At 44.7% G+C, this 23,708-nt stretch overlaps 1 protein-coding gene across 1 annotated transcript; it reads left to right on the top strand.

Moving 5' to 3' along the window:
- Positions 1–317: 317 nt before the first annotated feature.
- On the top strand, positions 318–4,939 carry mnx1 (motor neuron and pancreas homeobox 1). Its single transcript, XM_072508214.1, has 3 exons — positions 318–1,457; positions 3,796–3,956; positions 4,291–4,939. Exons 1-3 carry the CDS (start codon positions 983–985, stop codon positions 4,585–4,587), a joined length of 933 nt encoding a protein of 310 aa, XP_072364315.1. The 5' UTR covers positions 318–982; the 3' UTR covers positions 4,588–4,939.
- The last annotated feature ends 18,769 nt before the right edge of the window (positions 4,940–23,708 follow it).

The raw sequence follows: 23,708 nt of genomic DNA, 5'->3' as shown, positions 1-23,708 counted from the left end.
CATTAATTCGATAACTAGATACTTGCCGCCCTCCAGTGTAAGCACATTTCAAAGGCATTTTACAACCCCCCCCCCCTCCCCAATCCAACGAGAGCTAAATCTCAAAAGGAGCAAAAATATAATTAAAACCTTTAATTACTTTAATGAAGTGGATTATCTCCTCCAATAACAAATAGTGAGCTCTTCTCAGAGAATAGCGATGACGGCAGCGAATGGGTGAGTGATGTGTCAAAGGGTGGGCCAATAGGCACTTCGCGCTCAGGAATTGCCAGGGTGGTTTCTGGCTAATCAGGAGCCTTAGCTTTGGTTCATCCTGGCCTCTGTCTTTGGCTTGTTGGCCAATCGGCAGCGGGCGCAGGGAGAAACTGACCAAGGGCTCGCTGGGGATCCGGGTGCAACCCACCGAGACACAGCAGAAACTGACCAAGAGCTCGCTGGGGATCCGGGTGCAACCCACCGAGACACAGCAGAAACTGACCAAGAGCTCGCTGGGGATCCGGGTCCAGCCCACTGAGACACTGCAGAAACTGACCAAGAGCTCGCCGGGGATCCGGGACCAGCCCACCGAGACTCAGCAGAAACTGACCAAGAGCTCGCCGGCATCCAGCTTCAGCCCACTGAGACACAGCAGAAACTGACCAAGAGCTCGCCGGGATCTGGGTCCAGCCCACTGAGACTCAGCAGAAACTGACCAAGTGACCAATAGCTCCTTCAACCTCGTTGAGTGAGACAGGGAGGCCGAATGGGCAGAGGTTTAGCATCTCCAAGCGTGAAATAGGGACTGGAGGTGGAGCTGACTCGGTGCTGGCTGGTAAATTCAGTAAGGAACCGACCGGCTCATCAGGAAGAGGAAAAAGACCCCCCCCCCCCGCCCCGTCCCGTCCTCCTCCTCCTCCTCCCCGTCCTCCCTTTCTTGCATCGTTTACCTTTTATTCTCCGTCTTTCACCGACCCCTCACACTTCAGTTTGGAATAAAAAGCCGATGGAAAAATCCAAAAATTTTCGAATCGACGCTCTGCTGGCCGTCGATCTCCCCAAGACGCCAATTTGTTCGCCTCTGGCAACTTCAGCAGCCCCTTCCTCCACCATCAGCCCGCCCGTGCTTGAGCAGCACCCAATCGCCAGCGACTGCCTGCGGGCGGACAGCCCATCCCCTCCACGCTTCACTCTCGGCAACCTGATGCCCAAGCCCGGCTTCCTGAGCGTCCACCAGCACCCCGGGATGGCCGGCCTCCATCCGCACGGCGCCATCCCGGCTTCAGCCCTCTACGGCCACCCGGTGTACACCTATTCGGCCCTGACGGGCCAGTCCAGCGCCTTGCCCTACTCCTATCCCCAGCTGGCCAGCAGTCACCACTCCGAGCCCGTCAAGGTGACGGCCGGCACTTTTCAGATCGACCAGTGGCTCCGAGCGTCCACGGCCGGAATGATGCTGCCAAAAATGCCAGACTTTAACGGTGAGTGCTCCCTTGACTCATACTCTTACTCCAATAAACGGTGCCAAAAAATAATCCGGGTATTCATTTAATTGCAAAGTGTTTGCACTTTTTGAGACCATAATAAGAATTCTATGTCATTCATAAAAGACATTTAATGACGATTTTAACCTTAAACGCCGACAGCAGGAATTAAGACGACTGGAAGATTTGCTCCCTATCAGATACTGTCAGATTGACATGTTTTTGAACTAAAAATATTCAGATAACAACAGGCGCTGGCTGATACAAAGCAAGAGTTGGATATATTCGATATGGTACAATCATTGAGCCCGTGCTGCCTGCTAATCGCCATTGGGCAGTTTGTAAACACGCTTTCATTCCGGGCACAAATATGTCATTAGAACAGAATTATGATAGAACAGAATTAGGATTGAATTAAATAAGGAAATCACAACAAATTTAAAAATTGCTCACTGTGCAAGAAGACCAATCCCAAAGATGCAATTGCAATTTAATTGGTGGGGGGGGGGGGGGAATAAAAAGCACACGAGATTTGATTTGAACTTTCAAAAACACGCTAAATATTTCGCAGCCGGTGCATTTCTCTGTTGCAAGGTTGAAAAGCATATTTGGCTCGAATATGGTTCTGGTGGTAGTTAATCTTAATCTTATGTAAAATGCAAAGGCATCTGTATAAATAAATGTGAATTCTGTAAGGGGTGACAATGTACTGGTGTTTACAGGGCCTTCGTTGAATTTGAAAAGTGAGTTTAGTTCCTGGGAGAAAGTGTGGTTTTTTTTGCTCAATCTCGAGTGTGAAAAATTCCAGAGACAAAATACTAATTAGGAAACGAGTAAAAATGCTCGCGGTGCAAATCACAAACAAGTGGTTAAATAAGGGGGGGGGGGGGGGGGGGGAGAGACAGAGAGAAAGGAAGGGAAATGAATAGACCGCTGGTTGTGGCAATGTGGTGTTAAAAATCTCAGCGCTGTTGCTGTTTGCAGAAGAGTGAGTGGGCTTTTTGTCTCTGGCCATTTTAGCAGATTTGTTCAAGATGAGGCAGTAAATAGCGCCTTTTCTTTCTACCCTTTTTAACTGTGAAAGGCGGCCTCTGTGCAAACCCGGCAACAATGAGATGACAAATCCAACATGTGCATTATTTATTAGCCTTTGCAAACGACTTGATTTTAGCACACGCTCGCAGTGACACGAATTCCCAGTCCAGGTGAAATCAGCACATTTCTTGAAGTGACAAATGCAGTAAAATATTTACACCTGAACTGTAATAGAGAACATCCGATATTACTGTTAAGGGAATGGCAATAGTTTCATAAATCGGCAATGGGTGATCTTATTTGCAGAATGCGATGTACAGTAGGTATCAATTGTGGGGATTGAGGTGTGCTTATCGGCACGACTTTTATGTTTAATCCTTGTGTACGAGTCAGCGGTGATGGTTTAATTAAAGGATTGACTTATATTGGTATTTAGAAGGATTGTCTGTAAACGGTGGGCGTTCTCGCTAAGTAGAGCCAATTAACTTTCCCTGGGGAGATTGAGCTAATTTCGCCCTCACCCATTGTCCCGTTTTATTGTCTGCCACATGTTAGCCCTGTGGGAAATCAACCGGTCCTTTGAAAGAAACTGTTTGAAATGGCAGGCGATGGGATACCTTTAATACACTAAGCAAGAGTAGAGTTATGTCCATTTAAATGGCACCGCGCACTGTCAAATGATAATTGAATTTAACAAATGGTGCGACCTGCAATTCGACAATGTTCTCTTAGTACAGGTCTCACAGAATGGTAGGCATTATATAGCGTTTTGCTTCTGGAGGGGAGAATTATAATTGTTCAATTTAAATCCCTGGGATTAAGTGACTTTTTTTCAAAACGAAAATCAATGACAGTTTGTTCTGAAATTGCACCTGGCACATATTATAACAGTGAAAAACACAAAAGGTAATTAAATAGCAAAAATATTTGACAAATCAGCGAATCCACCAAAATTCAGATGGGAGCGTAACGTAATTTAGGAATGGATGTTTATAATGAATGGTACATCACTGGGATTTGATGCATCAGTTTGTTGCCTGTCCTCTCTAGCTTTGTAAAAGGTGCTTTTTTAAAAACATCTCTGTTTAAGAAAACAATTGAGGAAGTAGGCTGGTACAACCCCCTCCCCCCTCGCCCGTGTAAACACTCCACCCACACCATAAAACCGCAAGCGAATATGTTGACACGAATATGAAGAAAATGCTCACCCTTTTCTTTAGTGGTGCTCCGTACCTACAGAAGGAATGCTGCTATTTTGTGGGATTTCCGCCTCTTACATGTCTGCTGTGTTCTCCCACAGCACAAACGCAAACCAGCATGCTGGGCAAATGCCGCAGGCCGCGCACGGCGTTCACCAGCCAGCAACTTCTGGAGCTGGAGCAACAATTCAAACTGAACAAGTACCTCTCCCGGCCCAAAAGGTTTGAAGTGGCCACCTCCTTGATGCTGACAGAGACACAGGTAGGAGCCCCTCAGCACTCATTCCACACCCTGTGCATTTGGAGGTGGGGGGGGGGGGGGGGGGGAGAGAGAGAGGGGGGTAAAGCGAGGCGTTTGTCAACTTTAAAGCTCCAAGTTTTAATTCAGCATTGTGCTTGTGGTTGATTTTTTTTAAAAACAGGGAGTTCACATTATGACCCCCCACGCTCCTCATCTTCCCTCAAGCCACTTTTGTCCTTGAATCTTGTAGTTTTTGAGTTGCATTCAATATTTGAAACCCTCGCCTCTGGGAACTCGCACCATTCTAAAATCCGGATCTACTCTCTTTTTTTTCTCTCCCCCCCCCCCCTCAAAGGTTAAAATATGGTTTCAAAACAGACGGATGAAGTGGAAACGAAGCAAAAAAGCCAAAGAGCAGGCGGCACAAGAGGCTGTCAAACAGAAGGCGAAATCCACTGAGAGTAAATCGGACGATTTTCAGGAGAAAGCAGGCATTACAAAAAGCGACCAGAATAAACATTCCCGGTTAAGAGACTGCAGGGAGAGTGACGAGGACGGGGGCAGTTTAACGTGCCACTCGTCAGAATGCTCTTCAGACGAGGAAGCCGAGCTGAACCAGTCACATCAGGGCCCGGCGAAGAAAATCAAATAGTCCCCATCTGTCCCGGAATTCTTCACGTCTCCCCTTCCCCGCCCCAGACGAGAAGCTCGACTTGGTCCAGCCTCGTTGGACGTGGAAAGTTTATTCTTGAAGCAAGTCGTGTTTCTGTTCTGCTGCTCAGGTTGTCGACGTTTCCTCAATCGCCACCAAGTACTGTTGCTGTATCTCTGAACCTAACAATGGGAAATTGCAAGACCTCACCGTCTTTATTTTTGTATTGTATTTATAAGAATTCGCCTCGAGTTATGCATGCTAAGTTATTGTTTAGCTACAATGTGCTGTTTCTCCCCAAACATAGTGCAAGATGATACTGTATATAACACAATAAATGTTTTGTATGGAACATGCCGTTACCAATTATTTTTGCTTCAGATTCCAGCATCTGCAATGTTTTTATTTTATTTTAATTAATTATTTGAGTCTCGCTTAAATGCAGCGAGGTCCTGGCTCTTTGCTAACGCGCAGTGTTTAAATCGCCCGTTAAGCAACATTAAAAAAAAACTTACTGTAATGCATCACACCCTTCTAATCTGCCAGTGACATTAAGAATGGCCACAGTTAGGTTGTAGCATGCAAGATATTTTGGGCCTCCCGTCCACAATACTCGGTCGAATAGTACATGCACGGCCAGGCGTGTAGCGTTTTAGAACGGACGGACTCGCCAGTGAAACTTCAAGCTTTTTTATTCCATAAATTGGTGAAATTTTCACGCGCATTCGATTACAAAGAAATACTGTCAGCGACGCCTACTCTAAGTCGGCTCTCCTCCCAGTCCCTTCGCCCAGATCTTGGCTACTGTGAGAACAGGCCCTCTGTCGGATCTGTGCAAACGTGCCGAGCATTAGGATCGAGTCATACTGCAGAAGGAGCATTTCACACCAGGCTGAAATGGCTTTATTTTAGGAAACACTTGGAGTGTCCCTCATCAATCAGTGCAGGCTGTTCAAATCCTGCGTTGGGAGCGTGGAGCATATGCCGGGCAGGTGAAATCACACATTTCTTGTGTATTTATTGTGGCGCGTTCCCCTCGGCTGGCTTCATTGATTTTTATTTAAAGCTTCAAAATATTTGCGAATAAAATTAAGGAGGAGGAGGCGGCAGCGATAACTGCATTGATTTTCATGCGGTTCCAAGCTCGTATCTGTCAGAATCGCACCGCATTGCGTTTATTTCACCCCCAGCAGGTTTAATTATTGATTGCTCATTTGCAGTACTGGGCACAGCGGCTTTTCCTGTCGGGGTACAATCTACAGTCTGCATGCAGCATTTGGAGAAGTATAGGTGAATTCCAGAAACTGTAACATTAGTTTACTCAACCTGTTCCACCCTGTTCAACCACAATGAACCCCTTCAAAAATCCACGGAGTAGAAACAATTACAACTTTCTGATGGTTGGGTAGAATAACACGAGCATACACACGAACTCGGAGCAGGGATAGGCCACTCGGCCCCTCGATCACGCCCCTCCATCGGCTGATCGTGGCTTCAACTCCACGTTCAATTCATGTCAGCTAATTATTAATATTAATAATAATTAATAATCGCTTATTGTCACAAGTAGGCTTCAATGAAGTTACTGTGAAAAGCCCCTAGTCGCCACATTCCCCTACCAGCCTCCCCGAACAGGCGCTGGAATGTGGCGACTAGGGGCTTTTCACAGTAACTTAATTTGAAGCCTACTTATGATAAGCGATTTTCATTTCATTTCAGTCCAGCGCCTGTTCAGGGAGGCCGGTATGGGAATTGAACCCACACTGCTGGCCTTGTTCTGCATTACAAGCCATCTGTTTGCCCCAAAGAATCTATCTAGGGGGGCAGCACGGTGGCGCAGTGGTTAGCACTGCTGCCCCCCTAGAGGTCGAGGTCCCAGGTTCGTCCGGGCTCTGGGTCACTGTGTGTGGATTTGCTCATTCTCCCCGTGTCTGCGTGGGTTTCACCCCCACAACCCAAAGATGTGCAGGGTAGGTGGGTTGGCCACGCTAAATTGCCCCTTAATTGGAAAAAAAGAATTGGGTACTCTGAATTTATTTTTATAAAAAGAATCTATCTAGCTCAGCCTCAAAAACTGATGCTGAAAATAATTCCACAGTCTAATGAAAGAGAAAGAAAATCTCCTCACCTCCCTCTGAAATGGGAGACCCCTTATTTTTAAAGTGAGACCCCTAATTAGAGCCTCTCCCATTAGCTTCTCAAAAGCGACCCTGTCAGCTTCCATTCTTCTAACATCCAATGGACACAGGCCCAACCGGTACAACCTTTTCTCATAAGACATGCATATATATATTGTTAATATATGATCGTAACTAGGTTATTCAAGTTGCAAATCCGGGATTTTCCGAGTGAGCCACGATGTTAAAGAGACGTGAGCTAAAACTGGCGAAAGGGCAATTCAGGGCAATCTGAGGCAGTTCATCCAGCAAACTGATCAATATTTGTAATAGTCTCCCGGATACGGTACGGAAGCAAAATAAAAACTCTCAAATCCACGCAAGATTTTTTTAAAAAAACATGAGTGTGCAATAGGCGCTAATCGAGTAATCTAGAGTCTGAATCGTTTGAAACACCGCACACAAAAAATGAAATCTGCAGAATCAATATAACGGGAAGGCAGGTCTTTATTCTGGGTAGTTGAACGCTGTTAGCAATCCGCCTTCCGTTACAGCTCAGGACAGAATGAATGGACATTCTAATACAATTATATTTGCGAGAGAAAGGAGAGGGGAGAAATATATTTATTAGTTCTGCAACACAATTGGGATAAACTCCCTTACTTTATTCTACCCCTGTTACTTTGATATTCACGAACGATTAACTCATAATATTTAATTAATATTTAACCAAACTCATCCCTCTTCAAACTGTGTTTGGAATAGCTCCCAGGCAGATCACGTTAGGTGCGTAGGGTCCGATAAGGCAACTTCGAAGCCCGGCGCTAGTATCTGGGATATGTGGAAACAGATTTCCATTTAAACGTGCAGTCCTTCCTTCTCACGGTGGATTAACGGTGTTCCCGCCTAGTGAGCGATGAACTGTTTCAACTCCTTATCCATTAGTGCCACAGGAGTAAGTGGCCATATTGTGTGCCCGTTTCCTCTTAGCGGCAATGGTGGTAGTGGGGTTCACAGGCGTTTGGTGGAAACTGATTACTTGTATTTAAATCACCATTTCTTTTTTTCATGCCTGTCCATTTTTAGTTCCGTTGGAAAATAGCGAGGTCAGCAGAATCTGTGCAAGTTGGGAGTAATGAATTGCGGACCTGGCAGCTACAGTCGGGCTACAAATTAAGCATCAATTCATTATTGTCACTGTAACTAATCCTGCAATCAATTACAGTAACATTAAATATAATCACTGGCTGTACTCGGCGATCAGTAATTCATTTGGAATAATAAATTGAGAAGATCTTTCTTCCTTCAATTTCATTCTTCACTGACAGGGCTTGTCGGTGACCGGATGGGGAAGTGTTGTTCTGGTTGGTTTGGTTTAGTTCCTTGTAAACCTCGCCAGCTACCTCACAGGCGATGCCAATGTAGATGGCAAAACAGCAACAATTGTGATTTTTTTAATGCAAAAGTTCGACGTCAATGCACGTTTTGTATGAAAGGCCCGGCTCGCTTGCAGAGCTGCTGAACCTTCTTTAACATTGTGTTACACTAAAACAGACTTGTTTTGGTTACATATGTGCAGGTTGGGTGAATTGGCCATGCTAAATTGCCCCAAAGTGGGCAAGTAGGGTGCTCTTTTGGGGGAGTGGGGGGGGGGGGGGTCGATGCAGACTCGATGGGCCGAATAACCTTCTTCTGCACTGTCGGAATTCTATGGGAATAGGACAAAATGCTTCCCCTCTACAGTAATTTATACATTACTGCTCATTTTGTGCTGTCTTCCTTGGCTGTGGCGCTTTGTTTTAGCAGAGGCCTGACCAGGAGCAGAGTACATCCCAAGAACCAAACATGGAAACGTTGTTCACAACCATTTTATTTTGAGAATGTTGTTAATAATATTTTTGTTATTTTCACTACTCATTAAAGTGGATGGATAAATAGGCGCTTGCATAGCAACAAAGAAGATAACTTCATAGACATAGGCAAAATAAGATGAATTCATAGACATAGATAGGTGTTCTACATCACAACAGGAAATATATTTCAAGAAGGACATCATTGGCTGAAAAGTGCCTGGGAATGCTCTGATATGGTAAAGGTGCGAGAGAAATTAAGCTAGTTCATTCCTTTTGATCGAAAGGTAGATTCACCTCGCCCAGTATCCATCGATTACAGGAGCCAGAGCGGAGGCTGAGATAGGAACATGCAAATTAGGAGCAAGAGTAGACCACTTGGCCCCTCGAACCTGTACCACCATTCAACAAGATCATGCCCGATCTGATTGCAACTTCAAGCCCATGCGGTGGCACAGTGGTTAGCACTGCTGCCTCACAGCACCAGGGTCCCAGGTTCAATTCCAACCTCGGATGACTGTGTGGAGTTTGTACTTTCTCCCCATGTCTGCGTGGGTTTCCTCCTGGTGCTCAAGTTTCCTCCCACAGTCCAAAGGTGCGCAGATTAGGTGGATTGGCCACGCTTAGTGTCCAAAGGCTACGTGGGGATAGGGAGGGGAGTGAGCATAGGGTGCTCTTTCGGAGACCCGATGGACGAAATGACCTCCTTCTGGACTGGGGATTCTATGATTCCTGTCTACCCCTCATTAGTTACCCACTTGTTAGTTCCCCTAATCTCTGTCTTAAATGAATGACCCTTTATTTTTAAACAGAATGTTAATGGCAGATGAAGTTGACAAATAAACTGAAAGCATGAAAACATGAGAACTATATAACATCAACGTTTGCTTTTAAAACTCGGGATGGAAGCAGAAGGCGTTTATTAATCTGGTGATGCTCTGGCAGTCTTGTGAACTGTGATTATAAATCAGGCTGGAAGCTACCCTTTCACCCATTGGTAATTTTGCTACAGACAGCCAACGCGTCAAAGGCTTTGCAGCCAATGAAATGATTTTGAAGCGAGGTCGCGGTTGCATTGTGGGACAGGGGACAACCGATTTGTGCACGGCAAGCTCCCACAGACAGCAACAGCCAGATCAGCCCGATTTTCACGTCAGGCGATTTGAGGTGGGGGGTAGATTTTGGCCGGGACCTCAGGAATTGGTCCGCCTTTGCTCTTCTTCAAGTGCGACCGTTTCCATCCACTTTATCTCCGGGTAACACATCCCAGCCCAAAGACAGCACTCCCTTAATACACCAGAGTATTTCCCGCAATTCCAGATTTCCAGCACCCACAAGAAGCATTTATCTTTAATGTAGCAAATTCAGCCAGTTATTGTGACTTAGAACCCACTTCCCCCACCATATTCAAACTCAGTAATCCGGGCACTAACCTTCTCGTTCTGTTTGGTGTCAGTCATTTATTATTATTATTTTTTAAATCACCTTGGGATTCACTCAATGGTCAACACTGGCCTTTGTTCTTCGGATAGTCCGATTATTCTTTCATTTCTCTTGTAAAGCTAGCTGTTCGAACAGATATTTTAAACAATCGGATACTACCATTGGAGTCAGGAAACCGCAGGGCACTTTAACACAGATGTGATGCATGATCCTTCTCTCCGAGCAATAATCGGGAGATGAAAGGCGCCGTTCACTGAACCTTTTTGCAAATGCACTGATACCGTTTGACGTGTAATTGTCGCCGATAGTGAGATAATCATCCGGACAAGGCTGCCCATTTATGGGAAACTCGTACCTTTTTGCAGCTGGACTCTGTACCCGCCTTCTATCGTCTGTCAACAAAACTAATCCTTTAAAACCGCAGTTTTACAGTTTGCAGGATCAGGAAGCGGTTGTGAGAGCCAATAAATCCCATTTCTGAGTTTTTCTGGGAGCCACATGTGTGTTGTGTACTGATAGCTGGGGAGGGACATCGTCCTGTTTTACATTTTGCCATTTTTAAAATAAATTTAGAGTAGCCAATTTTTCTTTTGCAATTAAGGGGCAATTTAGCGTGGCCAATTCACCTAACCAGCACACCGTTGGATTGTGGGGGTGAAACCCACGCAGACACATTTTGCCATTTCAGCTGACGACATGAATGAAAAGGTTACCGCCCTTGAAATGTGAACCCTGTTCCTCTCTCTCCCCAGAAGCTGCCTGACCTGCTGAGATTTCCCAGCATTTACTGGTTTTGTTTCCAATCTTCAGCATCCGCAGTAATTTACTTTCATCGGTGTGGTTATTAGTTCGATGAGGGCATAGATTTGGCCATTTTAGGTAGAAACTCAGTCCTCTTCGAGTTGTTGCCTCCCCACCAGTTCATCAGGCTGCTGGACGCAAGGAGTTCTTTAATTCAACCGCCCTGCCTTCAAATTTATATTATTAACTTGTGATGTTTTGCAATTCAGCACGTGACTACTTGATCCAGTTCAAGATTAGTTTCAGCTCCGGACACTTTTTCCAGACAGTACATTCCCAATGGAGACCTTCCATGCTCGGTGGGCACCGCGGGGGTTGGACTGTTTCATCGACCCCAGTTTTCACATTTTGATTTAATGTTTTCAAGTTTCCTTTCCTCTTTGTTCTTTTTGGGCTGTGCTCCATTTGTCTTTTAGGAGCGGCCCCTTATAATTTATCCCTCAGTTAATTTCTTCTATTTAGTTGATTGGCCCTAAAATGCAACATGCCCAATGGAAAATAATTGAATAAAGTCAGCAAAATGAACCTTTGGGTCATTTTGTGTAAAGGCAATATAGTGTGGATGCTGGAAGCCTGAAATATAAATAAATAATGCTGGAAATACTCAGCAGGTCTGATGTTGGTTCGGAGGGCTGGTAAAGGCATGATGGGCCAAACGGCCTGAACAATTCTGTGAGTCTGCACATGTTGAGAGAGAGTTAACATTTCCGGTTGTTGACTTTCCTTAAAAAAACACTTTTGTTGCACTCACTGTTTTTTTATAGGTGAGAATATGTTGCCTTTCATTCAGCTGCTCTTATTCTGTTAATTGAATAATTGACTATATTTCTCAGCCCTGATGTAAGTCGCAATAGTCCCAGATGACCAGAGGCTGCTTTCTCCTTTGAGAACGAGAACTGACTGCTGGTGATTTAACCCGAGGTTCAACAAAGTCGCGGGGCAAGTTTGAGAAGGCAGGGCTTTCACGAATAACCTCAGCCGTTACGGGGATTGAACCTCACCCTGGCTTCACTGCATTAGAAACAAGCTGTGCAGCCAACTGAGCTAAACTGGTCCTGATGTGTAGTTCACCATTTGCAATGGACGCGATTTTCCCAAAAGGGAACAAAGCCCCCTAGTGAGCGTGTTTAGCCGCATGTTCCCTGGCACTTGCAGTGCGACTCGCGTTGAATAAAAGGACTGAACGGGGAATGCACATAGCCCCGTTTTTTACAACAGGAAGCTCCGCTCGCCGGAACTCCCCGTTGTAGTGAGGGACCGGGAAGCCATTTTAAATCTCCGAGGCCCACAAATAAAATTCCCGATCTTCCCCTCAGCCCGAACGCAACATAGGAGGGGCCTCCCGCAGTGGACAACCCTGATCCAAACATGCGCATGCAATAAATGCCAGCTTGGCAGTGTCAACCTGGCAGTGCCCCTGCCAGCACCACCTGGGAACCTTGGCAGTGCTAGGGTGGCACCCAGGTGGCACTGCCAGAGTGGCAGGCTGGCACCTCCAGGGTACCTAAGTGGCACCAGCAGTGCCAGGGCACCACCCTTCAAAAGGGCATGCAGCCAAGTGCCTCTGATCCCCTTAGAGACTCCCATGAGTTCTGGTCCACCTGGTCCCCGTTTGTTGGGACCAGTACCAAACAATGCTCGCTCGAGATCCCCGAGGCAAAGGAATTGAACCCCAAAGCTTCAGGTACCTTGGGAATCTGCACATTAGAGTAATGCTTACTGTCTTGCTCTAATATGCAGATTTGCTAAAAAGTGGCCGACCATTGTTGAATCGCATGAGGCTTTGTGAGCCGGGTGGATTCCAGGAGCGGGCTTTCCCAGCTTTCACCAGCCACACTGTGTTGCGATGAGCTGCTTCACCAGCACAGTGTGACCGGAAGATTCACCCAATATTTCCTAAGGACACGTCTGGTCACAACGACATTGACAATTGCACTTTCTAACACTTATCCCTTCCCATGAACTTTAACCAGATACCCTTACCACTTATCCATATCTCTAACCCTAAACTTATCTTGAAGCCGTAGCCACTGACACTTAACCTAACTCTACTTAAATAGCTCAGTTACAATGACTTATTGCGGTGTCAATACCAGGGGTGATACTGCTCTGCGACCAACCTTGAACAAGTGCACATGAGCCAGAACACAGTGACTCTTGTCTTTGATGCCGCCTCCTTTGTCCAATTGCTGCTGGTATCTCTCCAAAATAATCAAGTTGAATCCTTGCTGCAGACAGCACAGGGGCAGCACAGTGGCGCAGTGGGCTAGCCCTGCTGCCTCACGGCGCCAAGGTGCCAGGTTCGATCCCGGCTCCAGGTCACTGTCCATGTGGAGTTTGCACATTCTCCCCGTGTTTGTGTGGGTTTAGCCCCCACAACCCAAAGATGTGCAGGGTAGGTGGATTGGCCATGCTAAACTGCCCCTTAATTGGAAAAAATGAACTGGATACTCTAAATATATTTCTAAATTAAAAAAAAAGTCAGCACATTGGCATTACACGTGCCTGCAATCCATTCTATAAAGTTTAAATCTTACATATCAACTTAAAAGAACTAAGTACTTTTGTGTTGATATAAATGAGAGATTTCAGTGAGTTAGTATTTCCCTCCCGTCTGTTTCTCTTCCTCTCCTGAAGATGGTGACAACTTGAATACTGTTTTACGCATGCCAAAACAAGCTTTACATGATGTTCCTCAGTGTAGGCACTGTAGTGTGACGGCTAGGGGATTTTCACAATAACTTCATTGCAGTGTTAATGTAAGCCTACTTGTGACACTAATAAAGATTATTATTATTACATTTCTCCTCATCTCAGTCCTAAATGGTCTACTCCATATCCTTCGACTGTAGCCCCAGGTTCTGGACACCCCCACCATCGGGAACATCCTTCCTGCATCTGCCCTGTATAATCCTGTCAGAATTTTATAGGTTTCTATGAGATTCCCCTCATTCTTCGAAACTCCAGCAAATATAATCTTAACTGGCTCAATCTTTTCTCATACATCAGTCCCGTCATCCCAGGAATCAGTCGGATAAACCTTTACCGTACTTCCCCCAAAGCAAGGACATCCTTCTACAGATAAGGAGACCAAAACTGCACACAATATTCCGGGTGTGGCCTCACCAAGACCCTATGTAATTGCAGCAAGATCCTCGATCCTGTACCCAAATGCTCTAACTCTGATGTTGACGTTGCAAGTCAGGAAAATAAACCAGACTGGCTAAACAGAACTGAAAAAAAAATTAATTAACCAGTAAATGGACAAGCAAACAGAAATAATCATACACTAAAGTTTCCTCATGCACGTTGACAACACCAAACTCTATCCTACCATCATCTTGCTCACTCCTTCCTTTGCCTTTGACTTGTTGCGCTGCTCGTCTGCCATCCAGCATTGGATGAACAGAGATTTCCTCCTATTAAATATTAAGGAACCAAATTGTTTTCAGTCCTGCACACAAACCCTGTTCCCAAGCTGCTCACTCCACCACTCTCACTGGCTACTGTCGGAGGCTGTCAGTCTGTTGATAACCTTGAATTCCTACTTCATCCTGATTTGATTTTCTCACGCCATACTCTCTCCAGCACCAAGACTACCTACTTCCACCCCTGTAATACCACCAGTCTCCATCCCTGCCCAGCCCTTCTGTTCCTGAAAACCTCATCCATGCCACCGCGCGGCTTAATTATGGCCCATAACGTCCGTGCGCCGGAGAGGAGCCATGACCCGCCGATAGTGAGGGAGAAAAGCACTCACTTACCAGCGCTTGAAAATCCCGATGAACTTTCCGACTCCAGCAACAGCCTCGAGCCTGAACCGGGACACTCAGCGCAGTTTGAATGGAGCCACAACCTCTTGTGACAGGGGAGCGAAGCGAACGCCCATTGAGGTCAGGGATTTAAACTGCAGGTTTGTATTGGAGACAACAAGCAACAGGTTTCACAGCTGTATTAAAGGTATTTTGACGTTATTTTACCTTTTTTTTTGTTCTTTCTATTAAACAGGCGATGTTATTGATATTGGTTCAATTGAAGTATTTTTAATTTAATTTTTACGATTGTATTATTCAATATTAATAAGTGAACATGGGTTTTGTTATTTGCTTCAATCTGTGAAACTACTATTTAAATCTGCACTATATTATTCTATAACTTTACATGTGGCATGCTTTAAAATGTTTGTATGTTTTAATTTAGAATATGGCAACTGAACATTTAGTTGGGAAGAAAAGTCAGAACGTCTCGGACCACTAGCAGTGGAAATTCTTGAAGCAGGATCAAATGTAAATAACACCATCTCGTTGCAGACCTGCAGAAGGGGTCATAGAATGCTGTTACAAATGGTTCTGACCTGGTCATAAGATTGAAAAGCCTCCCAAGGCTTTGTGATTTTAGTTGTCACTGTCCTTGTAAATTCAGATTTTAAAATAATGTGTTTATTATTATATTTCTGCCTTGTTTACTTCAATTATCTTATTCATTTATAATTATCTCATAATTAAATGTGTTTTGATGTTTCAATAAGACATTTGTCAAAGTTTGTGAAGATTAATGGAAAACATTTATTCACAAAAATAATGTTATAAATACAAAACTTTGATACAATGTTAACATTTAACTTTTTAAAAATAAATTTAGAGTGCCCAATTCTTATTTTTCCAATTAAGGGACAATTTAGCGTGGCAAATCCACCTACCCTGCAGATCATCTTTGGGTTGTGGGGGTGAAGCCCATGCAAACGTGGGGAGAATCTGTAAACTCCACACGGACAGTGACCCGGGACTAAACCTGGGACCTCGGCGCCGTGATGCAACAGGGCTAACCCACTGCGTCACCGTGCTGCCCATGTTCACATTTAACTTAACGTTTAACATTCGCAGCTGCTGTATGACATTTTGTTTAATAACTACCTCAATTTTTCCAAATTTCTTGTAATCAAATATATTTTTTCACTTTAACACTGATCAATTAATTATATTTTGTTACTTGAACACAACCGTTCTGTTGTCTTTCTGGAAATAGGGGAGCGAGGGAGGTGAGGGGAGGGAGGGAGCGGTGGGAGGGGAGGGAGGCAAGGGTGAGCTCAATGTGCAAAAGCAGCAGCTGCCAGATGAACTCAAATTGTCCTTGTGTCATCTGGAGCCTGTGCTTGCACATCTGCAGCAGGAAGTATATCTGCATCAGGTTTCATATTGCCCTCCTCCAGCTCTTCCATATCTGGTGGCAAATCATCTTCCAGGTGAATGCTCTGTCCATGTTGAAGGACAAAGTTGTGCAATGCACAACACACTACAGCAATCTTTGTGACTATCTCTGGTGCATGCCGTAAAGTGCCCCTTGGCCTGTGCAGACATCAAAAGGGTGATTTCAAAACATCAATTGTCTGCTCACCACCTGACGTGTTGCTTCATGTGCACGGTTATATCATTCCCCTGCTTCATTGTTGGTCCTCCAGAATGGTGTCATAAGCCATGCTCTCACTGGGTGGTGGAGCGTGACTCCAGATTTTGAATCTGCACCGGATTATTCAATACCTCCCACCCAAGTTGTTCTCTCTTCCAACCTCTTCCATTGGGCAAGAGATATAAAAGTCTGAGAACACACACTAACAGATTCAAAAACAGCTTCTTTGCCACTTCTACCAGGCTCCTGAATGACTCTCGGATGGACTGAACTGATTTCTCCACGCATCTTCTCTACTGTGTAGTACTACAATTCGTATGCTTCACCCGATGTCTATGTCTATGTATTTACATTGTGTATTTATCGTCTGTCCCATCTTGCACCCTCCATCAATTTAAACTCATCCCAAACTGCTGCCAGCACTCAAATTTACATTAACCCTGTACATCCATCACTTATTCATATAGTCTAGAAACATATTTTTAAATTCATTTATGGGATGTGGACTTTGCTGGTTAGGCCAGCATGTATTGCTCATCCTTGTTTGCCCTTCGGATGGTAGTGGTGAGTTGCCCTCTTGAACCGCTGCAGTCTCTGAGGTGTAGGTACACCCACTGTGCTGTTAGGGAGGGAGTTCCAGGATGTTGGCCCAGCGACAATGAAGGAACGGCGATATATTTCCGAGTCGTGGTGGTGAGTGACTTGGAGGGGAATCTCCAGGTGGTGGGATTCCCAGGTATCTGCTGCTCTTGTCCTTCTAGATGGTAGTGATCGTGAGTTTGGAAGGTGCTATGTAAGGAACCTTGGTGAATTACTGTAGCCAGGTGAATTATCCGGGTTCGACTCCGACCTTGGGGGACTGTCTGTGTGGAGTTTGCACGTTACATAGATACATAGAACATACAGTGCAGAAGGAGGCCATTTGGCCCATCGAGTGCACCGACCCACTTAAGCCCTCACTTCCACCCTATACCCATAACCCAATAATCCCTCCTAACCTTTTTGGACACTAAGGGCAATTTAGCATGGCCAATCCACCTAACCTGCACGTCTTTGGACTGTGGGAGGAAACCAGAGCACCCGGAGGAAACCCACGCAGACACGGGGAGAACATGCAGACTCCACACAGACAGTGACCCAGCGGGGAATCGAACCTGGGACCCTGGCGCTGTGAAGCCACAGTGCTAGCCACGTGTGCTACCGTGCTGCCCCACGTTCTCCCCATGTCTGCGTGTGATTCCTCTGGGTGCTCCAGTTTCCTCCCACAGACCAAAGATGTGCAGGTTAGGTGGATTGACCAGGCTAAATTGCCCCTTAGTGTCCAAAGATATGTAAACATTACACACAGATGCTACTTTTGTCATTGGTGGAGGGATTTCATGTTTGCGAAAGGGGTAACAATCAAGCGGCTACTTTGTCCTGGATGGTGATGAGTGTTGTTAGAGCTGCACTCATCCAGCAAGTGTAGAGTATTCTATTACACTCCTGACTTGTGCTTTGTAGATGGTGAACAGGCTTTGGGGGTGGTGGTCAGGATGTGAGTTACTCACCGTAGGATTCCTAGCCTTTGACCTGTGCTGGTAGCCACAGTATTAATATGGCTAATCCAGTTCAGTCTTTGATCAACAGTTACCCCCCATAATGTTGAATATGGGGGATTCAGTGATGGTAATGCCTTCTCAATTTTGAAATTCTCATCCTTGTTTTCAAATGTCTTTAAACTGTTCAAGGTTTTGTGCTCCTCCAATTTTGGCCTCTTACTCATTCATAGATTTCATCACTCCACCATTGCCTTCAGCTGCCTATGTTAAAGGTGCTAAATCATTGCAAATTGTTGTTGCTTGCTACAATTATGGACTCTCTTTGGAAGATAGAAAAGTAGCAATAAATGTGTTTGGTGCATAAATGTGCAATTTAGCTGAATGGGAATGGACTGGGATGGATGTCGGAATTTCATATATAATGTATTATATGTATTTGGTGCAGTTAGGGTTAAAAGCCTGGGTTAGCGCGTATGTGTTTGTAAAAATCTTGGTTTGGGAGCTAGACGTGCAATTAAAGCATCGTAAAAGTTTGGGCTAATGGATTTTTGTCTATATTAAAAGGGTTCCCTGCAGAATAGTTAATTAGAGACATCAGGCATGATCTAAGGGAAACTTTTCTAAGTGTCACTTGTGGCAGGTTTTGCTGTTTCCCACTCTCTCTGTTGGTGAGTTCTCCACCACCACCTAACCACATTTAGTCACTTTTTTGGGCCCTGGGGAGTTTCTCACAAGTTTAACCAACACTTAAAATTGTTTTCAGCTCTGGGGACCTGAACTCTCTGGCCAGACCGGCTCCTCAGAGATTGAAAGGGTGTACTGATCTCTAAGTTAGCTTGAGGGTCCTCCACACCCCTCAAATACAGACAATGTCACCCCCACACACACGGGCATTAATCCACGCCCCCGCCAAGTGAGGACACCCTGCTATGGGGTCCTCGAGGGTCCATCCCTCTTTAAACCCCCCCCCCCCACACCCCTTCCAGTCCCAGCCCTTCCGGGATCCACTCTTCGCCCCCAAATCTCCCAGATGTCCCTACCTACCTGGCCTGCACCCCCCCATTCTTCATACCCCCTCTCCACCCTACTTTCATGGGAATGCCCCACCTCAGGCCCTGACCTGGCTCTGCCACCCTGGCATCCTAGGTGTGCTCCTTTTAGCTTTGGCAGTGCCAAGGTGCCCAATCTCCAGGAGGAGAGTCAGAGTGGCCACCCTGCATTATACCTGGCCAGGCAGGGACCTTTGATGGCCCGGGAGACCCCCCAGTGTCTTCCGCCAGTCTTACATACTGAACAGCACCCAGCTAAGGCCTCCCTGGGCAAGTTGGTAGATCCCGGGAAGCGGTAGATCATGGGTAAGTATGCTTAACTAGGTTTAAAAACTACTTGAGTGTGTGTGGCCTGGTCCTGCCCATGTGGGCGGCATTCTGGTTGCTCCGCCTTGCAGGACATGGTAGATCCCATGAGGCATTGTGGCTGCCGGGGAGTCCATGGGAAGCCTCACCCGGCATCAAACGCTCCCGGTAAATCGCACCCATGGTGTTCAGTTTAGTGAGATGATGTAGTTAGTAGCATGGGCCAGGGGTTGGAGCAGTCAGGTGATGAGGATGAGTATTTTTCTGTGGCTGGAAGGTGGGCTGAGAAGGTTTTCTGAAGAAATACAGCCAGAGACTCCGCATTATTCTGACAGGGGATCAGGTCTCTTTCTTTAAAGCATTGTCAAATGATCCCTTCTTTCTCAATGTGGAGTATTTAAGACATTCCTGTACACCAACTATTCCTGAGTGCTAACTGTATTTAAAAGTGGATTGGGACCTGAGATGGTTTTGTTGTTTGAGTGGAAGTAAAGATAGCAGTTGAGGGTTATTGTGTCACTGTGTTAAGTAGCATTGTTTAAGGGGTAATTGTAAGCTATTTTCTTGTGTGATGTTAACGACATTAAAACTCTAATAAAGAAATCGTAATAACGTTTGTTTTAATATACCAAATCCCTGTTTTGCATGAAATCTATCCTTTCCTCACAGTCTTACACAATTAAAATAAAATATTGGTGTTTCTGTCCAGTTTCCTAGTCACTGTTGGGGTCTGGTCCGGGATGATAATATGAACATACAGTTTATGGATATTAAAGCAGTCATCTGTTGATGACTGTCTAACTGAGTCTCTTGGACGTATATTTCTCTGGCAGCTTCAAGTGAGGTATCCAGTTGAAAATAAGTTGAGCATTACTTCTGAAAATTAGACCAAGACAAAGAAACTTAATTGCTAAGCTGACAAATCAGACATCTACACAAAATATTAAATCAGGAAATACTTCTACACACAAAGGGTGTAGAAGTTTGAAATACTCTTTGTCAACTGGCAATTGATTCTGCATCAACTGTAAATTTTAAATCTAGGTTGATAGACTTTTTGATCAAAAGTTGTAAAGGGATTTGGAGCAATGGAGTTAGGTTACAAATCAGCTATGACCTTGTTGAACAGCAGAACAGGCTTGAGGGGATAAATGGCAACTTCTCAGTATTTGAATTGGCCTGTCCTCAGGTATCTCTACAGGTGCAGCATCTATATTCCAAATTATGTATCAAAATAGGTTGGATACATTTCTGAGTGTTTTTAACCCCATAAGTATCATGACAGAAAGATACCATTATTGATGGATTATTTAAAACAATGTGTACCTTTTGTCACACAGTGCATTTAGTCACAGGACTATCTGATGAATCAAAACAGCTAAAAGTTCATGATATATTAATCAAATTCCGTGGCACGATGGCCAGTGGTCAGCACTGCTGCCTCACAGAATCAGGGACCCGGGTTCAATTCCGGCCTTGGGTGACTGTCTGTGTGGAGTTTGCACATTCTCCCCGTGTCTGCGTTGGTTTCCTTCGGGAGCTCCAGTTTCCTCATACAGTTCAAAGATGTGCAGGTTAGGTGGTTTGGCTATGATGAATTGCCTTTTAGTGTCCAGGGATGTGCAGGTTACGGGTATAGGTTGGAGTGGATAGGTGCCAAATAGCCTCCTTCTGCAATGCTGGGATTCTATGATTTTATAATTATATTGGACCTTTCAGAATATATCAAAATTGGTGGCAGGTATATTGTACAAAGAGTTTATTCAGGCACAAATACATTTCCAGGCTTATAGCTCCAATCAGCTTCCCATCTTAGGCAATCTCACGCAACCTGAACTTGAAACCACTACTGAATAAAGCTGGACTTAGAAAGTGCTCAGTGAATATATTAAAACAGCATTTAAAATGATACTTTCAAATGAGAGTGTGGATATTCCTGCTCGATGCTATTGAAACATTCAAACTTTACTGTCAGCAGACATGTGCTGGGTCTTTTCTGACTGGGAGTGGCATTCGGTTAGGCAGTATAAAGGAGACTTTCCTAGCTGCAAATTAATTTGTCAGCATTTGTCTCAGGCTGTGATTATAGTATTAATGCAGTCTAAAAGTTAATTAGATAATGATTTTTTAAAATACAAATTTAGCATACCCAATTATATTTTTTCCAATTAAGGGGCAATTTTAACATGGCCAATCCACTTATCCTGCACGTCTTTGGGCTGTGGGGATGAGACCCACGCATACATGGGGAGAATGTGCAAACTCCACACGGACAGTGACCCGGGGTTGGGATCGAACCTGGGTCCTCAGCGCCATAGGCAGCAGTGCTAACCACTGTGCCGCCCAATTAGATATGTAAACAACTCTTTAAAAAAAAAATAATAATTTAGTGTACCCAATTATTTCGATTTTTCCAATTAAGGGGCAATTTAGAGTGGCCAATCCACCTAACTGCACATCTTTGGGTTGTGGGGGTGAAACCCACGCAGACATTTTTAAATTTAAAAAAAAAAATCCATAAGAGGGTCATTCAGGAGACTGGTAACAGTGGGGAAGAAGCTTTTTGAATCTGTTAGCGTGTGTTTTCAGACTTTTGTATCTCCTGCCTGATGGAAGAGGTTGGAAGAGAGAATAACCCGGGTGGGAGGGGTCTTTGATTATGCTGCCCACTTTCCCAAGGCAGCGGGAGGTGTAGACAGAGTCAATGGATGGACGGCAGGTTTGCATGATGGACTGGGCGGTGTTCACGACTCTCTGTAGTTTCTTCCGGTCTTCGGCCGAGCAGTTGCCATACCAGCCTGTGGTGCAGCCAGAAAGGATGCTCTCTATGGTGCATCTGTAAAAGTTGGTAAGAGTCAAATGTGGACATGCAGGATTTCCTTAGTTTCCTGAGGAAGTATAGGCGCTGATGTGCTTTCTTGGTCAGTACGTAGATGGACCAGGACAGATTGATGGTGATGTGCATACTTAGGAATTTGAAGCTGTCAATCACCTCCACCTCGGCCTCATTGATGCAGACAGAGCTCCTTAGTTTTGCTGATGTTGAGGGATGGTGGGTGCCACACTAGCCAAGTGCCATGAAACAGCCAAGATAAATGCCTGTCCCAACCCCAGTAAACAAGCCCGTTTGTCATTCAGAAAACCGAGGGAACCGGGTGAAAGATTGAAATGATTGGAGTAACCAACTGGTGGGATGACATTTGGAACTGGGGTACAAACGTACAGATACACCCAGGAACAAGAATTGCTTCACATCTTATGAGTACTGGTATAATTCTGATTTTGTTGTATCAAATGTATACTTTGATTATGTTTAAATATTGGGAAATTAAGATGGAAGGGAAGTTAGAAATGAAATTGTGTTGGGGAAAATTTGAACAAATGACAGATATAATTAAAATGTATCACGGCATGGTCTTGATTGTCTGCTTGCATGAGATTGGGTATGATCAAGATTCCTTTGTGATCCAGTTCGCTAATGCTTAATGGATCAAAGGGGGATAGTAGCCATATGGCCAACAGCTAAACCTCTGAAAAACCTGATGGAAAAAGTAGCCAACCTTACAGAACACAAGGCCTGTGAAACAGCTTGTTTTTACGAGCAAGTGTGATAAGATGCACTCAACAGACAGATAAAGAATGCAAGGCCAGCAGATGTGAGCTGTCTTGAAAGCTAACATTGAGGAAAATGGCTAATGGGTCATCGTGTATGTGGCAAATTAACTTTCTCAATGCTGGAGGAAACTAGATACAAGGGAAATGATAACAGCCTCAGCGTCGAAACCTGCGGGACCAACCATCACATAAGAACAAAGAACAAAGAAAATTACAACACAGGAACAGGCCCTTCAGCCCTCCAAGCCTGCACTGACCATGCTGCCCGTCTGAACTAAAACTCCCTCCCTTTCCGGGGACCATATCGCCCTGAGTTCAGAGCGCAGACAGGAAGAAGACCAGTCCAACTTAAGAATGGAGATTGGTCACCCCACTTTGAGTCCAAGCCCTGAGTCTTGTGGTTCATTGTAATTAAAATGTATCACAGCATGGACTTGTCTGCTTGCAAGAGGTTGGGTATGATCAGGATTCCTTTGTGATCCAGTTCGCTAAGCGATATTCTCAATACTTCAAATCAATACTTCAACGAGTAGAATAAAGAGCAGTTCAATGTTTATCTAATGTTTTAAACAGTAGTAAAGACGTAGTTATACAAAATATCTAAAGAGAAGTTCATTGTGTTTCTGGTGTTTTAAACAGGAATAAAGATTCAGTGGTATAAAATATCTTGCTGAAGTATTTCTTTGTCTGCCACATGGGTTGACATCTCAGTCTGAGTGTAACACAATTGTCATTTTTCGATCCACTTCATTTCTTCTCTGTGGTTAATCTTCCTCGGTTCTCTGCCTGAAAGCAGGTCCTTCACAACTATTTGTCAAACTAAAGCAAAATGCTGTGATATTTACTATGGGGCAGAGTGAGTTAGGAGGCATGGCTTCAAGTAAGGACAGGAAACATCCTAATGTGCTTCATGAAAGTGTACGCTTGTGTAAAGTGCAATCTGACAAAACTATCATCAAATCAAAGAAGATTTTGGTACAGATTTTAGGAATG

This window comes from Scyliorhinus torazame, chromosome 6 (assembly GCF_047496885.1).
Source record: "Scyliorhinus torazame isolate Kashiwa2021f chromosome 6, sScyTor2.1, whole genome shotgun sequence".
Classification (NCBI taxonomy): Eukaryota; Metazoa; Chordata; class Chondrichthyes; order Carcharhiniformes; family Scyliorhinidae; genus Scyliorhinus; species Scyliorhinus torazame.
Note: the sequence above shows the minus strand (reverse complement) of the source record. Positions and strands in the feature narration are given on the sequence as shown.

Excerpts from the sequence above, each read along its gene's own strand:
- mnx1 (XM_072508214.1), top strand. The coding sequence starts at position 983 with ATGGAAAAATCCAAAAATTTTCGAATCGACGCTCTGCTGGCCGTCGAT. Across the intron at positions 1,458-3,795 it reads AAAAATGCCAGACTTTAACG|CACAAACGCAAACCAGCATG; the intron begins GTGAGTGCTCCC and ends GTTCTCCCACAG. Across the intron at positions 3,957-4,290 it reads TGATGCTGACAGAGACACAG|GTTAAAATATGGTTTCAAAA; the intron begins GTAGGAGCCCCT and ends CCCCCCTCAAAG.